The sequence below is a fragment of the Epinephelus lanceolatus genome, chromosome 24 (assembly GCF_041903045.1).
Source record: "Epinephelus lanceolatus isolate andai-2023 chromosome 24, ASM4190304v1, whole genome shotgun sequence".
In the NCBI taxonomy this organism is placed as follows: Eukaryota; Metazoa; Chordata; class Actinopteri; order Perciformes; family Serranidae; genus Epinephelus; species Epinephelus lanceolatus.
The window spans coordinates 903518-920231 of NC_135757.1; the positions used below are offsets into that span (position 1 = coordinate 903518).

Consider the following 16714-nt stretch of genomic DNA (forward strand, 5'->3'; position numbering starts at 1 on the left):
TCCGCCGTGATGCGCATGCGCGCTGCGGCATGACCTGTGACGGTGGCTGTGACCCGTGAACTGGTGTCAATAATCGTTAATAAACTGATCGACACAGAATTTATTTATGGTTTTATTTCTTTTGTTTCCTCAAATGAGAAAATACATTTATTTTATTTTCATTTATTTATTTATTCCAAAGTTATATTTATTGTTCATTGATTAATTATCTCATGGCCACATGTGCAAAAAAACAATGACAGTGATGTAACACACACAGCTGGTCGTCTGTACTTCAGCCCATGGCGGACACCACGGCGTCACACAGGACGTGCAGTCTGCTCTGCAGCTCGCCGCTCTCTGACCTCAGCAGCTCACAAACTGCTGCGGCCGCTCGCTGAGCGCAAAACCTCTCGCCCACCAGCACGCCGCTCAGCTCGCCGCTCAGCCGCCGCGGCAGCCAGTCTGTGGGAACGTCCAGTTCACAGCTCTCCATCACGCCGTTCTTCACCTCCACGTGCAGCCGGGCGGAGCTGCGAGCGCCGTCAGTGTCTGTCAGCTCCAGGACGGTCTGGACGCTGAATTTTGGCGTTCTGCCGAACGTCCAGTCCCAGCTGCGCAGCTCCGCCGCCGCCCTGCTGATACCAGGAAACGCTGACTCGTCAGCCGGGTCCACGAGCGTGGAGGCGGCGTGGAGGCCGAACTCTGAGGGTCAGATGAGGTCACAGAGTGGTGATGTCACAGCTGCTCTTTAAATATGTCCACAACTTTATTTACAACACAAAGGACAACAGTTTCCATAGTAACAGCAGCAGGTGTTTGTTGTCTGAACTTTAAACAATCCGTCCTGAAGTTATTTATTTATGTGTGTGTGTGTGTCTCAGTCGGTCGTCATGGTGACGGTGGTTATTATGTTATTATTATTATTGACCCTGCAGTCAGTCATCATGTTGCCGTGGTAACCAGGTGTGTCCAGCAGAGTACCTGTGTTGTACTGGTGCACCAGTGCGTCCAGAAGCTCCTCCCAGTGCAGCGTGGGGGCGTGGTCCTGCAGGTTGGCGACAGGCGAGGGGACGCTGGGCGTGGCGTTGCTGTGGATACCGGGGCAGGAGGGGCGGAGCACGGCGGCGAGGGCAGAGCGGTTGGCAGAGTGCAGCAGCGTGCAGTGATGGTAGGATGACTTCCTGCTCAGCCTGGACGCACTTCCTGTAAACATCAAAAACATGTTTCCCTTGCAGTGCACTCTGGGATACGTGGCGGGCGTCATCCATCCCTACCTGAGATCTTGAAGTGTCCGTTGAGTACGATGTCCAATCTGTCGGTGGCGTGGACGTCCAGTTCCGGCCTGACGCGCCTCAGAGCCTCGGTGACAACCCTCAGGTTCCTCTTGCGGTCGTATGCCTTTTTGGACGTGAAGAACGTCAGGTTGAGGTTCCCGAGGTCGTGGAAAACGGTCCCGCCGCCGCTCCGTCTGCGGGCCAAAGGGATCCCCGCCCTCCTCATGGCCGGCAGGTTGCACTCGGTCCAGGGGTTCTGGTGGCGTCCGATGACCACAGATGGCCGGTTCCTCCACAGCAGCAGGACGCCGCTGCGCTGTAGGTCCACGTTGGCGTCAATCCAGTCCTCCAGAGCCAGGTTCTGGTACACATCTGTGGACCGGGAGCGAAGGACGAGTCCCGCCAAGCTGCCATCAGACGCCACGGACAGGCTGCTGCTGGAGGACGAGCATGTCCTGCACACACCTGAGCAGCTTCTCACAAGAGACAGTGTCCTCCTGCTGTGAGACAGCATGGCGTCCGTCACACTGCGTCTTCACCTCCACATGTCGGACACGTCTGTAACCACACGAAAACGTTAATGTCTCCGCATGTCGGACACGTCTGTGACCACACGAAGACGTTAATGTCTCCACGTGTCAGACATGTCTGTGACCACACGAAGACGTTAATGTCTCCACGTGTTGGACACGTCTCTGACCACACGAAAACGTTAACGTCTCCGCATGTCAGACACGTCTGTGACCACACGAAGACGTTAATGTCTCCACGTGTTGGACACGTCTCTGACCACACGAAGACGTTAACGTCTCCGCATGTCAGACACGTCTGTGACCACACGAAGACGTTAATGTCTCCACGTGTCAGACATGTCTGTGACCACACGAAGACGTTAATGTCTCCACGTGTTGGACACGTCTCTGACCACACGAAGACGTTAACGTCTCCGCATGTCAGACATGTCTGTGACCACACGAAGACGTTAACGTCTCCGCATGTCGGACACGTCTGTGACCACACGAAGACGTTAACGTCTCCACATGTCAGACATGTCTCTGACCACACGAAGACGTTAATGTCTCCACGTGTTGGACACGTCTCTGACCACACGAAGACGTTAACGTCTCCGCATGTCAGACACGTCTGTGACCACACGAAGACGTTAATGTCTCCACGTGTTGGACACGTCTCTGACCACACGAAGATGTTAACGTCTCCGCATGTCAGACACGTCTGTGACCACACGAAGACGTTAACGTCTCCGCATGTCGGACACGTCTGTGACCACACGAAGACGTTAACGTCTCCGCATGTCGGACACGTCTGTGACCACACGAAGACATTAACGTCTCCGCATGTCGGACACGTCTGTGACCACACGAAGACGTTAACGTCTCCGCATGTCAGACACGTCTGTGACCACACGAAGACGTTAACGTCTCCGCATGTCGGACACGTCTGTGACCACACGAAGACGTTAACGTCTCCACATGTCGGACACGTCTGTGACCACACGAAGACGTTAATGTCTCCACGTGTCAGACATGTCTGTGACCACACGAAGACGTTAATGTCTCCACGTGTTGGACACGTCTCTGACCACACGAAGACGTTAACGTCTCCGCATGTCAGACACGTCTGTGACCACACGAAGACGTTAACGTCTCCACATGTCAGATATGTCTCTGACCACACGAAGACGTTAATGTCTCTACATGTCGGACACGTCTCTGACCACACGAAGACGTTAACGTCTCCACATGTCAGACATGTCTCTGACCACACGAAGACGTTAACGTTTTACTCACAGCTGAGAACATGTAGGAAATAACACTATCTATAACGTGTGTTTCCATCCAGCCTGAAATAGAGACATCGCCCTCAAACTTACCCCAAAATGATTTTTAAATCTTCAGCACTGTGTGGCGTTCATGTCTGACTGAAGAACCTGGACACAGACCTTGTCCTCAGCGTGTCTTCAGCGTGTCCTCACAGTGTCCTTAGCGTGTCCTCAGCGTGTCCTCACAGTGTCCTTAGCGTGTCCTCAGCGTGTCTGTGTGGGAACATAAATACATAAACACATATGTGAGTCATCAAGAGATGAACTAATGTGTGTAACTTTATGTTTTAATTCATAATTATAAGAGGGACGACCCGTGTTTTGTTTCTGTTTTAAGGTTTACTGTGATCATTAAAATCAAATTAATAAGTTATGTGTGATAAGACAAAGAATTAAATTAAAGTTATTTTCATCAGTTAGTTTTAATTTAAATTAATTATAAAATCTAACTGAACTCGGAAAATTAAAGGGTTCACTTTTTATTAACTCATTACTTTTAATAACGCCCCCTCAGTGTGAATGAATGACGACATCCTGTCTGTTAGCATTAGCATGTAGCTCCTCCGGAAACGCCGCTGTCGTCACCGAACACCGGATTAACACGTCAATTCTCCTGATGTGAACAAACCGCCGGTGATCAACCGGTTAATCGCGTTTCATTGAAATAAACCTGAGGTCATTTTGTCTCGTGCTGACCTGAACCGAAGAGACACCGGACGGAGACGAACCGCGACGGACTACTTCCGGTGTCACACTTCCGCTCCCAAACTTCACAATAAAAGCAACACGGAACGAACTACCATAGTTAACTTTGAAATGAAGACAAAATAACGTTATTATGTCTAAATTGTGCTTTATTATTTATATCTTTATTTATTTTTGACTTTATTTCCTCTGAAATCTTTTTATTTTTCCGGGTTTTTTTCTACTCAGTTTCAAACACTTGTACTTTGAAAATATGACTATTATTCAATAAAGTTTATTTAAAAAAATCAAAAGCAACCAGCATGAGTTTATATTCTATATATCTGTATAGATACACGTACAATTGTTTTATTTTTTCATTTATTTAAATATGTATCTATTCTAATTTATTGTAAATTAAGTCTCGCTGCTTTAAATTTGTTTTAAATCTGTTCATATTGTTTCTATTTTCCTATGAGATGTTGAACTGTTTTAAATAAAGTTAAAGAACAAATGAAAATAATCAATAAACAAATAAAATCTAACTGTGAAATGACGATAAAATTAAATTAAAATACATAAAAAAACCTAATAAAATGAAATGGAATTAAGGTAAAATATTATGGCAATAACATAACAATACAGAATAAATACAATGAAATAAAATTAAATTAAAAATAAATGAAATATGAAATGAAATAACATGAAGTTAATTAAAATATATAATTAAAGAATAGAATAAATCATATAATCATATATAATATAAAAAAATAAAAATGAGATTAAATTAAATTAAAAATCTGAAACTAAAATACACCAAATAAAATAAAAAATAAAAAACAATAGCATACAATTAAAACATTTAACTGAAATAAAATTAAAAAAAATATGAAATAAATACCATTCATTAAATTACAATTAAATTAAATTAAAAATATAAAACAAAAATACATAACAAAAATAAAAAATAATAAAATAAAATTAATTAAAATACAATAACATACAATACAATAAAAAACACATGAAATGAAATACAGAAATTAAAATGAAATTAAATTGAATAAGATCAAATTAATTAAAAACATTAAACAAAACTAAATAAAATAAAATAAAACACAAACATGAAATAAAAACATAATATGAAATTAAATTAATTAAAAAATATAAAACAAAAATTACGTAAAAAAAAAAAAAAAACAATAAGAGAGAGTCTCAGGGTGTCTCAGAGTGTCTCAGAGTGTCTCAGGGTGTCTCAGAGTGCCTCAGTGTGTCTCAGAGTGCCTCAGTGTGTCTCAGAGTGTCTCAGAGTGTCTCAGTGTGTCTCAGAGTGTCTCAGAGTGTCTCAGGGTGTCTCAGAGTGTCTCAGAGTGTCTCAGTGTGTCTCAGGGTGTCTCAGAGTGTCTCAGAGTGTCTCAGTGTGTCTCAGGGTGTCTCAGAGTGTCTCAGTGTGTCTCAGAGTGTCTCAGAGTGTCTCAGTGTGTCTCAGGGTGTCTCAGAGTGCCTCAGTGTGTCTCAGAGTGTCTCAGAGTGTCTCAGTGTGTCTCAGAGTGTCTCAGTGTGTCTCAGAGTGTCTCAGAGTGTCTCAGTGTGTCTCAGAGTGTCTCAGAGTGTCTCAGTGTGTCTCAGGGTGTCTCAGGGTGTCTCAGAGTGTCTCAGGGTGTCTCAGAGTGTCTCAGTGTGTCTCAGAGTGTCTCAGAGTGTCTCAGTGTGTCTCAGGGTGTCTCAGAGTGTCTCAGTGTGTCTCAGAGTGTCTCAGAGTGTCTCAGTGTGTCTCAGAGTGTCTCAGGGTGTCTCAGAGTGTCTCAGGGTGTCTCAGGGTGTCTCAGTGTGTCTCAGGGTGTCTCAGAGTGTCTCAGTGTGTCTCAGAGTGTCTCAGTGTGTCTCAGTGTGTCTCAGGGTGTCTCAGGGTGTCTCAGGGTGTCTCAGAGTGTCTCAGTGTGTCTCAGGGTGTCTCAGTGTGTCTCAGAGTGTCTGTGCATTATCTGACGTTGTCTCTATGAGGAAGAGGCAGAGCGTCGACCCGAGAGAGGAAGAGCGTGTGACCACATCCTGACACACACACACACACACACACAAACACACACTCGGTCAGCTGCCGTTGGTGATGTTTCAGGTGAGACATGATTTTATTTCTTTCGGCGTGGACACTCTGTCCCCTCTGTCTCATTATTGATCTGATGCTAACATTGAGGACAGACCCATGTGAGACTGTTTCATAGCAACAACTAAAAATAATTCTACTTCCTGTTTGACTCTGAGACACTTTGTCTCTGCTGAGGGACAGACGGACAGACATGGACACGATTTAAGATCGTACATAACCATGTGTGTTGAGTTTAAAGAGAAGTTTGGACATGTGAAAGTTGGACATGTCCCTTTAAGAGAAGTTGAGACTGAGGCGTCTTATGACACACACACACACACACACACACACACACACACAGACACCCTGTGGTGGACACGTTAGCGTGAAGATAACATCCCGTCCACATTGAGACACACACACACACACAGTGTCCACACTCAGACACACTTGTGATGTCAGAGCTCATCAGATGTCCTCTTTGTCTCCTGCAGGTCCTCACATTCACAAACATCAACAAGTGTGTGTGACATCAAGGCTGACTCAGGGACATCTTCATCGTCCTCTCCTCTTCCTCCTCCCCCTTCTCCTCTTCCTCCCATCATGCATCACTCGTCTCTCTTCAACTCCTCACCACCTCCTCTCTCCTCATCCTCGTTAGCCAGGAACCGTCTCCAGGTATCCTCCCCTCACCTCCACCCTCAGGTAACCTCACCTCACCCCCCTCACCCTCAGGTAACCTCACCTCACCTCCCTCACCCTCAGGTAACCTCACCTCACCTCCACCCTCAGGTAACCTCACCTCACCTCCACCCTCAGGTAACCTCCCCTCACCTCCCTCACCCTCAGGTAACCTCACCTCACCTCCCTCACCCTCAGGTAACCTCACCTCACCTCCACCCTCAGGTAACCTCACCTCACCTCCACCCTCAGGTAACCTCACCTCACCTCCCTCACCCTCAGGTAACCTCACCTCACCTCCACCCTCAGGTAACCTCACCTCACCTCCTCTCCCAGACCCAAGCATCCTCACCTCACCTCTGTCCTCAGACCCATGTAACCTCCCCTCACCCTCAGGTAACCTCACCTCACCCCCCTCACCCTCAGGTAACCTCACCTCACCTCCCTCACATCTCTCACCCTCAGGTTACCTCACCTCACCTCTCTCACCCTCAGGTTACCTCCCCTCACCTCCCTCACCCTCAGGTAACCTCCCCTCACCTCCCTCACCCTCAGGTAACCTCCCCTCACCCCCCTCACCCTCAGGTAACCTACCCTCACCCCCCTCACCCTCAGGTAACCTCCCCTCACCCCCCTCACCCTCAGGTAACCTCACCTCACCTCCCTCACATCTCTCACCCTCAGGTTACCTCACCTCACCCCCCTCACCCTCAGGTAACCTCACCTCACCCCCCTCACCCTCAGGTAACCTCCCCTCACCCCCCTCACCCTCAGGTAACCTCACCTCACCTCCCTCACATCTCTCACCCTCAGGTTACCTCACCTCACCCCCCTCACCCTCAGGTAACCTCACCTCACCCCCCTCACCCTCAGGTAACCTCCCCTCACCCCCCTCACCCTCAGGTAACCTCACCTCACCTCCCTCACATCTCTCACCCTCAGGTTACCTCACCTCACCCCCCTCACCCTCAGGTAACCTCACCTCACCTCCCTCACATCTCTCACCCTCAGGTTACCTCACCTCATCTCCCTCACCCTCAGGTAACCTCCCCTCACCTCCCTCACCCTCAGGTAACCTCACCTCACCTCCCTCACCCTCAAGTAACCTCACCTCACCCCCCTCACCCTCAGGTAACCTCACCTCACCTCCCTCACATCTCTCACCCTCAGGTTACCTCACCTCATCTCCCTCACCCTCAGGTAACCTCCCCTCACCCCCCTCACCCTCAGGTAACCTCACCTCACCTCCCTCACCCTCAGGTAACCTCACCTCACCTCCCTCACATCTCTCACCCTCAGGTTACCTCACCTCACCTCCCTCACCCTCAGGTAACCCCCCCTCACTCTCAGGTAACCTTACCTCACCTCCCTCACATCTCTCACCCTCAGCTAACCTCCTATCACTTCCCTGAACCCCGGGTAACCTCACCTCACCTCCTCCCACACCCTCAGCTAACCTACCCTCACCTCCCTGACCCTCAGGTATCCTCACCTCACCTCCCTCACCCTCAGGTAACCTCACCTCACCTCCCTGAACCCCAGGTAACTGTAACCTCACCTCGCCTCCTCCCACACCCTCAGCTAACCTCCCCTCACCTCCCTGACCCTCAGGTATCCTCACCTCACCTCCCTCACCTTTACATAACCTCACTTGACCTCCTCCCTCAGACCCAGGTATCCTCACCTCACCTCCTCCCTCAGACCCAAGGATCCTCACCTCACCTCTGTCCTCAGACCCATATTACCTCCCCTCACCCTCAGGTAACCTCACCTCACCTCCTCTCCCTGCCCCAGCACCTCCTCTCCAAACAAACTGTAGATGTAGATCATCCAGAGTGGAGCAGGTCTGAACCACCTGCTGAACGTCCCTATCTGCTCACCACAGCCCACCTTGATCACCAGAACCAGTTCAGTACTGGTGCGAGTCACTACAGACCGCCCCACAACAGTCACATAGACCTGGCCGGTGGCGTGTGCGGACAGGGGGACACACCTGGTCCAGGTCATAACACCTGGAGGCCGACTCTGCCCCAGGGAGGATGGAGCTCTGTCGACTTCACCTCATCATCGGCTGAAGATTTCTCCAGCACGCATTTCTTCCGCCACAGTTGCCATGAAAACAGTAGCGCACAGCCCTTCTGTAGCCCCACCACCCCTGGTCTGAGTCCTCATTACCCACAAACCCCGACCCTGTCCAGCCCCGATGCACAGGGTCATCCTGGTAAAGAGAAGCAGACACTCAGACAGGTGGGTGAAGATCAAACCCTTCACTGGTGTCTGGATGAGTACAACAGCTACCGTCTGACCTCCGACCCCAGTCAGCCCCGCCCCCTCCAGACCAGCCGACACCTTCTCCACAACCACAGGGATCTGATCCAGGACCAGACAGGCCTCCTGCACAGCCACAGGGATCTGATCCAGGACCAGACAGGCCTCCTGCACAGCCACAGGGATCTGATCCAGAACCAGACGGGTGTCCTCCACAACCACAGGGATCTGATCCAGGACCGGAGGGGTGTCCTCAACAGCCACAGGGATCTGATCCAGGAGCAGACGGGCCTCCTCCACACTGCTGCAAACTCAGCCAGCTGTTTCTGTCCACAGGGAAGAGGACAGGACTTGAGCAGCACCGCCCCACCCAAAGGCCTCCCTGTAAGTGCATAAATAAGTGCGTAAATGAATATGTGCATCAATTAATGTGATAATAAATAACTGTAAATAAATAAGTGCATAAATAAATAAGTGGATAAATATGTTTGGTAATAAATAAGTGCGTCAATAAATAATTATGTGAATTAACAATTGCCATTATATATAAATAACTGCAGTATCAGAATATACAGGACAAGATGGTAAATACTGCCCTTTGTGCCAATAGGTGGTGAGCACCTACTTGAGATTTTCCTTGATGATGGGAGTGGTAGAGAATCAACAGGTGGGGGAGGTTAATCTTGGCCAGGATGACATTTCAGGATAATTGGGCACGGGACACATCATCAGTAGTGTGGCCTTGCATCACTGGTTGTTTCGGCCTTCGACACTATACACCCTTCACAAGGTAGGCCCGCTGCCAGGTGATCAGCCCGCAGCTTGTGTACCACGCCCAACCGTCCCTGAAATTCACCCTGTTGTTCCAGTCAGCTGTCTAACCGGTGGACAGGCAGGAGGTTCTCCGGTGGTTTATGCTGATGTACTTGCCCAGCATGGATCGTTCCGCTTAAGCCAAATCCACTGGCTAATTCTTTCCGCTGCCTCCGAGATTGCTCTAACGGTCTTCTGCAAGGCCTGACCATGGCATCCGAGTTCTTTCAACAGCCTGATGGTAGACAATGCCACAAATCCTCTGCATCCTACTTCAACTGGATAGACTTTGGTGTTCCAGCCACGCTGCTTTCCTTCTGCTGCTAAGCAGTCTTCAGTGAAGAGGACCAGAGCACCAGGTCTGGCTGGAGGTTGGTAGAGGCAATCTCTGAAAGACTAGTTGTTGGCCAATGTCTGCCAGCATCTTCTAGTCATGAGCCCTGTGTAGCTGCCCTGCTTCTGACATGGTGGAAGAATGTTTAGGTGTTTTCTGTCCTTCTCAGACAAACATTGTTGCCTTTAAAGGATTGCTTGGTCTTGGTGGCAAGGAGTTGGTTGTAGTCTGCTTGCTCTCCAGCACTGATACCAGGCTTTTGAGGACCTGATTATGCAGCCAGGTGTATCTCCTCTGCATGAGGCTGGTCTTGCATCCAGTCACAATGTGTTTGAGGGTTGCTGGAGTTGGGCAGAGGGCACATGCTGGATCCTCACCAAACCATTGGTGAAGATTCTTTGGTGACGGTAGGACGTCATATGTCGCCCTCATGATGAAGCTGATCTTCTTGCTTCCATTATCCATAACTCCCTCCAGCTGAGCTTTCTCCTCTCCACACCTTCCCATTGCATCCATTGCCCCTGCTTGGCAAGAGAGACAGCCTTCGCACTCCTCATGACCTCCTCTTGTCGATGCACCTCCTCAACCACCAGTGTCCTCTGCTCTGATGTTGTAGCCTTTTGCCAGGTTGGTTTGCGTGCTTTCAGTCCGAAGCCTTCTCTTCCCTGCTGGACTTGCCCCACGATATCTTTGTGCCTCAGGGCTGATGTGGCTTGCTGCACTGCATCGGGTGGTGTTCACTTCCGCCCAGTTACTAGGGGCACTGCAGCAGTCCTGATGGTCTGGTCTCTGGAGTCCTTCCGTGTCATCTGGAGTCTTACTTTCTAACACTTGTATTCTTCAGTGAGACCAGTGAGAGGTGGCTCCAGGACTCCTTTGCCGTAGAGGCTGATGTTACTCAGACATCATGGGACACCGAGCCACTTCGTTGCATATGATGTGATGGTTCGCTCCATCTTCTCCACGGTTGTTATTGGGACTTCGTAAACAGTGAGTGGCCACAGCGCCTGGGGAAGGAGACCAAACTGTAGGCAGCAGAGCTTCAGTTTACCAGACAGTAAGGTCTTATCACAAATAATTAAGTGCACAAATGAGTGTGATAATAAATGAGTAAATAACTCAGTGCATAAACAAACAAGTGCATTAAAAGTGCAGTAATAAGAAGGTGCATAAATAAATAAGGGCATAAATGAGTGTGGTACTAAGTGCGTTAAATAAGTAAGTGCATAAACAAGTAAGTGCTTAAATCAATAAATGAGTGCATAAATACGTGCAGTAATAAGTGCATAAATGAATGTAGGAATAAATAAGTTGGTAAATAAACTCAAATATACTCATACACGTACTCTCGTACTCGTCGTCCTCCGCTTATCCGGGTCCGGGTCGCGGGGGCAGCAGCCTCAGCAAAGAAGCCCAGACAGTCCTCTCCCCAGCCACTTCCGTCAGCTCTTCCGCGGGAACCCCGAGGCGTTCCCAGGCCAGCCGGGTGATGTAGTCCCTCCAGCGTGTTCTGGGGCGGCCCCGAGGTCTCCTCCTGGTTGGACACGCCCGAAACACCTCCCAAGGGAGGCGTCTGGAAGGCATCCTTACCAGATGCCCGAACCATCTCAACTGGCTCCTCTCGATGTGGAGGAGCAGCGGCTCTACTCCGAGTCCCTCCCGGATGTCTGAGCTCCTCACCCTATCTCTAAGGCTGAGCCCAGCCACCCTGCGGAGAAAACTCATTTCGGCCGCTTGTACTCGCAATCTCGTTCTTTCGGTCACTACCCAGAGCTCGTGACCATAGGTGAGGATTGGAATGTAGATCGACCGGTAAATCGAGAGCTTCGCTCTAAATAAATAAGTGCCGTAATTAATAACTTTGTAAATCATTAAGTGTATAAATAAATAAGTGTGTAAATACATAACTGCATAAATGAGGTAGTGTGTAGCTAAATAACTTTTTTGAATAAAAAAGTGCGTAAATAAGTGCATAAATAAGTACGTCAGTAAGAAAATAAGAAAAGGGTAAATAAGAGCATATATAAGTAATTATGTGAATTAATAAGTGCGAAAATAAAAAGTACACCTATAACTGTAAATGAATAAGTGCAGTAATAAGTGCGTAAATGAATAGGTGCATCAATTAATGCGGTATGTATACAAATAAGTGCATGAAAAAGTGCAGTCATAAAAAGGTGTGTAAATAAATAAGCGCATAAATACGGAAGTGCGTATAAAAGTTAGTGCATAAATAAATAAGTGTGTAAATAAACAAATGCATAAATTAGTAAGTGCATTAACAAATAAGTGCTAAAATCAGTAAGTGCATAAACAACTGTGTAAATAAGTAGGTACATAAATTAGTAATCATGTAAATAAGCGCACCAACATGTCAATAAAATAACCACTGAAAAGTTTTTATAAACACCCGCACCATCCTGATCTGTTCTGTTTGTTCTTAGGTAAAACGTCTGAAACCCAAGGACAACTCTGCGCTTCTAAAGTCCAGGTAATCCGCCTGATGATGATAATGATGGTGATGATGATGATGATGATGATGGTGATGATGATGATGATGGTGTGTCTTACATGCTTAACGTGTGTGTGTTGCAGGCTGCTCTGTTCGGTGTGTCAGCGTGACTTCAGGAGTCTGCCGGCGCTCAACGGTCACATGCGCTCCCACAGTCGATCCAGATCAGCGTCATGGTCCAACAAGGTCCACACACACACACACACACACACACACACACACACACACACACACACACAAACTGGATTTTGTCACTTTGGGGGACTTAAGTGGTGTGAACCAGACCCCTGACCTCAACCAGAAGTCTATACACTGTGGTTTACCTTCAGGGGACCAGCCAGGGACATAAGTCCCCGTAATGTCAGTGTGTGACCTGTGTCCACTCACAGTCATTTAAACAAGTTGCCACAGTTGCCTCTTGTTCCAACAGTGCTCTGGCATTCTTTTGTCTCCAGGGTGACGACTCCTCCGCCCCAACGGTCCAACCCTCTGTCTCCATGGTGATGCCTGTCTCTGTGCCCGTCCAATCTAAAGCATGTAGGAGTGGACAGAGGCGAGGCAGTCATCTGTCTCCAGCCACAGGAGGTGCTGCGCTGCTGTACCGCAGCCTGCTGCACCACAGAGAAGAGGAAGCTGTAGCTGAGGATGGTGAGGCAGGTGATGGAGCGGTTGCCATGGGTGACGGTGCACACTACACCCCTCCGCCCATGCTGTGCCCCATCAGGGCGGGGCCCGGCTTGTACTGCTCCCTCGCCACCAGGAGGCAGCAGAAAGTGCAGGCGGTGCAGCTTCACAACACACATAGTGAGTCCAAGTGAATGTTGCACCAGATTTAAAAAAAATCCCTCAAACTGTTTTTGTGTTATTGCATTCACAAAAATGAGATGGATGCAAGGTCACAGTGACCTTTGACCACCAAAATCTAATCAGTTCATCCTCGAGTCCAAGTGAACGTTTGTGCCAAATTTGAAAACATTCTGTCAAGGTGTTCTTGAGATATAACATTCACAAGAATATGACACACGAGGTAACAGTGACCTTGACCTTTGACCTATAACCACCAAAGACGATCTACTTCAACACTGAGTCCAAGTAAATGTTTGAGCCATTTTTAAAAAAAAATTCTATCAAGATTCTCTTGAGATATCGCGTTCATAAGAATGGGACCAACACAAGGTCACAGTGACCTCAACCTTTGACCACCAAAGTCTAATCATGTCATCTTTAACTCCAAGTTGACATTGGTGCTGAATTTTAAAAAAAATCTATCAAGGTGTTCTTGAGATATCGCCTTCATGAAAAGGAGACCGATGCAAGGTCACATTGATCTTGACCTTTGACCTATTACCACCAAAAGCAAAGTACTACATCGTTGAGTCCAGATGAATGTTTGTGCCGAATTTGAAAAAAAAATCCATCGAGGTGTTCTTGAGCTATTGAATTCACAAGAATAAGACACACAAGGTCACAATGACCTTGATCTATGACCAATGACCACCAAGTGCTAAGTCCTGCTGGTGACACCTACAGGCAGGACATGACGTTAAACTCTGTGTCTCTAATTGGCAGACGGACTCAGCGATCTTGTTTCCATGGAGACGGCCTCCCCTCCTCCAGGGACGATACTCAACAAGCCGTACGTAAATTTACTGATCTCTTAACAAACATTTACGGGAACATCACCTGTTCACGCTGAGCTGTCAATCACAGACGGATCAACGAGGGGCGGAGCTTCCAGGCTGAGATCCCACCTCTGCTGGGTCGAGAACACACTGACGCTGACCCCCACAATGCACTGCTGCTGTGGACGCCGTGGGACGAGCTGGAGCGTCCTGTCAATCGTCAGAGAGGTACACATACTGATTATTGATTTTATGATCATGGTTATCACCCGATGGTTTTCTGACCGACGCCTCCTTCGTCCAGTTGAAGCTCTGATGATGATGGCTCGCTCCAGCGTGGTGCCGGGGGGCGGGGCCAGCCCGGAGTCTGCCCTCCATGTCCTATCAGAGTGCAGAGGAGACTTCCTGGTAAAGATCAGCTGTGTTCTGTCTTGGTGCTAAGCTTAGCGAGTCGAGTTCTGACAGGCCGATTCAATATAAACTGTTTACTCTAGTTTCCCAAATCAAAATGGCCGCTGTGATGCTGAGGTCCGTCTTTGTTCTTCCAGCTGACAGTGCAGAAATTTCTGTCAACTCCTGAGACCTCCGACGACCACACAGCGCCGCACCATCAGGGTAAGCAACACCAGTGGCTTTCATACAGTGCGGTAAGAAGTGCATAAATATCAAGTGTGTAAATACAGTAAGGGCATAAATAAGTTCTATGATAATGTGTGTGTGTGTGTGTGTGTGTGTGTGTGTGTGTATGTTCCAGGTGTGAGGTGGAGCGCAGCAGAGAGGAGGATGATGGTCAAATCTCTGCACCTTCATCACAAAGACTTCAGACGAGTCCATGAGACTGTGAGTGTGTGTTCAGGTTCAGACTAAGTCCCTGTGTGTGTGTGTGTGTGTGTGTGTGTGTGTGTGTTCAGGTTCAGACTAAGTCCCTGTGTGTGTGTGTGTGTGTGTGTGTGTGTGTGCTCAGGTTCAGACTAAGTCCCTGTCTCAGTGTGTGGAGTTCTACTACCTCTGGAAGAAGAAGCTGAGCCTGATCAGGAGGCCCCCTGCTGGACTGACCATATCACTGCCCAACACAAAGGTCAGAACCTTTGAACGTGCACACGCTGTGTTCTTCAGGATCAGTTCTGCTGATCCTCTCATTGTCAGCTGATCCTGATAGTTTTGACTCGATGAGATTTCAGTGTTCACACTTCAGGTCCTTTCAGTGTTTACGTTAAAATCAGACTCAGTAAACTGTGGACACGGTCAGACTCGGCTGCCTCGGCATTTCAGGTCAGGACCGTCAGTGTGAACACAGACGAAACCACTGAAACCAACTTCCTGTGAACCCTCCACACACACACACACACACCGAAACTCACACACACACACACACACCGAAACTCACACACACACACACACCGAAACTCACACTTCCTGTCAGAGCTGTCACGTTTCTGAACAAACTGTGACTTGACATTTCAGACGCGGTCGGACCCCAGTGACTCCATTTTTATTTTCCACTCATCTGACTTCATCGATTCTTATCAGCTTTATTTTGAAAGTCAGATTTCGATGGGTGTGATCCACCTCAGCTTCCTGTTCTCAGTCTGACTCCATCATGTCAGATAAAAAGTGACTTGGAGCTTGACTGTTAGCCTCCTCTTGACTTGGGTCTTGTGGGTCTTGACTTGGAACTAAATTTGGGAATTGTTAGCCTCTTCTTGGGACTTGAGTTTTGAGCTGACTTGGGTCTTGTTGGTCTTGAGTCAAGTCCCAAGAAGAGGCTAACAATCAAGGGGCTAATGATCAAGTTCCAAGTCAAATCAAGCTCCAAGTCAAGACCAGCAAGACCCAAGTCAACTCAAATATCAGGTCCCAAAAAGAAGCTAACAATCAAGAGGCTAACAATCCAGTTCCAAGTCAAGACCCACAAGAGCCAAGTCACCACAAAATCAAGTCCAAAAAGTAGGCTAACATTCAAGCTCCAAGTCAGGACTAACAAGACCCAAGTCAACTCAAAAGTCAAGTCCAAGTCAAATGAGTCCTAAGTTCGGCTGAGTCATGAGTGAGTGAGTCAGGATCTCCGAGTCAGTCAGACCCAAAGACGTCCTCAATCCAAAAACAGGTCCAAATTTAAGACCAACAAGTCATATGTGAGGAGCAACAAGTCCCAAGTCAGGTCCCAGGTGCAGAGGCTGTTAAGCGTCAGATGGACACACGTTCAACAACCACACAGAGCTCTGACATGTTACAATATTTTTGTTGATAAATCAGTTATTGATCAGGTTCATGACTCTGTGCTTGTCTCTCACTCTTTCTGTGTCCCCCAGGGTCAAAGGTCACCAGGATCCCATGATGCATCATGATCCACTGCTGGAGTGACACACTACTGACCAACACACACACACACACACACACACAGTATCAGCTACCAGCTTCCTCTCAGGTTCAGTCCACTCAGATAAAACCTCTTATTTATTTCCTGTCTGATGTCACAAGTCGTGAACATTAAAGAACTTTCTGGAGGCAAAGCTTCGTCTGTGACGTGTTTTCTGTCAGACAGCAGCTCTGGGTTTTAAAGGTTTCAGCTCAGGTATGTTGAGAGATTGTTTTCTTACCTAATCCCCGGTCTTTGTCTT

At 48.0% G+C, this 16714-nt stretch overlaps 2 protein-coding genes across 7 annotated transcripts; one reads left to right on the forward strand and one right to left on the reverse strand.

Moving 5' to 3' along the window:
- Positions 1–99: 99 nt before the first annotated feature.
- Positions 100–3874, reverse strand: lipt1 (lipoyltransferase 1). Of its 2 annotated transcripts, none has more exons than XM_078165779.1 (5): positions 3793–3874; positions 3148–3309; positions 1257–1814; positions 964–1185; positions 100–684 (listed from the first exon to the last, which is right to left on the reverse strand). In XM_078165779.1, exons 3-5 carry the CDS (start codon positions 1768–1770, stop codon positions 275–277), a joined length of 1146 nt encoding a protein of 381 aa, XP_078021905.1. In that variant the 5' UTR covers positions 1771–1814; positions 3148–3309; positions 3793–3874; the 3' UTR covers positions 100–274. The 2 variants fall into 2 exon arrangements, with proteins under 2 accessions (XP_078021905.1, XP_078021904.1); XM_078165778.1 differs by having other exon boundaries at positions 3591–3846.
- A 1751-nt stretch (positions 3875–5625) lies between these two features.
- LOC117250230 (uncharacterized) lies at positions 5626–16604 on the forward strand. 5 transcript variants are annotated; one of them, XM_078165718.1, is made up of 14 exons: positions 5627–5893; positions 6358–6568; positions 6599–6712; positions 6971–9196; positions 12404–12450; positions 12555–12657; positions 12927–13275; positions 14041–14107; positions 14182–14321; positions 14398–14501; positions 14642–14708; positions 14848–14933; positions 15058–15171; positions 16406–16604. In XM_078165718.1, the coding sequence occupies exons 2-14, from the start codon at positions 6467–6469 to the stop codon at positions 16439–16441; spliced, it is 3555 nt and encodes a 1184-aa protein (XP_078021844.1). In that variant the 5' UTR covers positions 5627–5893; positions 6358–6466; the 3' UTR covers positions 16442–16604. The 5 variants fall into 5 exon arrangements, with proteins under 5 accessions (XP_078021842.1, XP_078021844.1, XP_078021845.1 ...); XM_078165719.1 differs by having other exon boundaries at positions 5628–5893; positions 6358–6712; positions 6971–7099; positions 7190–9196; XM_078165720.1 differs by lacking the exon at positions 6599–6712 and adding an exon at positions 6713–6742 and having other exon boundaries at positions 5628–5893.
- Positions 16605–16714: the final 110 nt, after the last annotated feature.

Bases quoted from the DNA above. Each gene is read 5' to 3' on its own strand.
- lipt1 (XM_078165779.1), bottom strand. From the start codon at position 1,770: ATGCTGTCTCACAGCAGGAGGACACTGTCTCTTGTGAGAAGCTGCTCA. The intron at 1,186-1,256 runs GTAGGGATGGAT...TGATGTTTACAG, and splicing joins CGGACACTTCAAGATCTCAG to GAAGTGCGTCCAGGCTGAGC. The intron at 685-963 runs GTACTCTGCTGG...TCTGACCCTCAG, and splicing joins GGTGCACCAGTACAACACAG to AGTTCGGCCTCCACGCCGCC.
- LOC117250230 (XM_078165716.1), top strand. From the start codon at position 6,467: ATGCATCACTCGTCTCTCTTCAACTCCTCACCACCTCCTCTCTCCTCA. The intron at 14,322-14,397 runs GTACACATACTG...TCCTTCGTCCAG, and splicing joins TCCTGTCAATCGTCAGAGAG to TTGAAGCTCTGATGATGATG. The intron at 15,172-16,405 runs GTCAGAACCTTT...TGTGTCCCCCAG, and splicing joins TATCACTGCCCAACACAAAG to GGTCAAAGGTCACCAGGATC.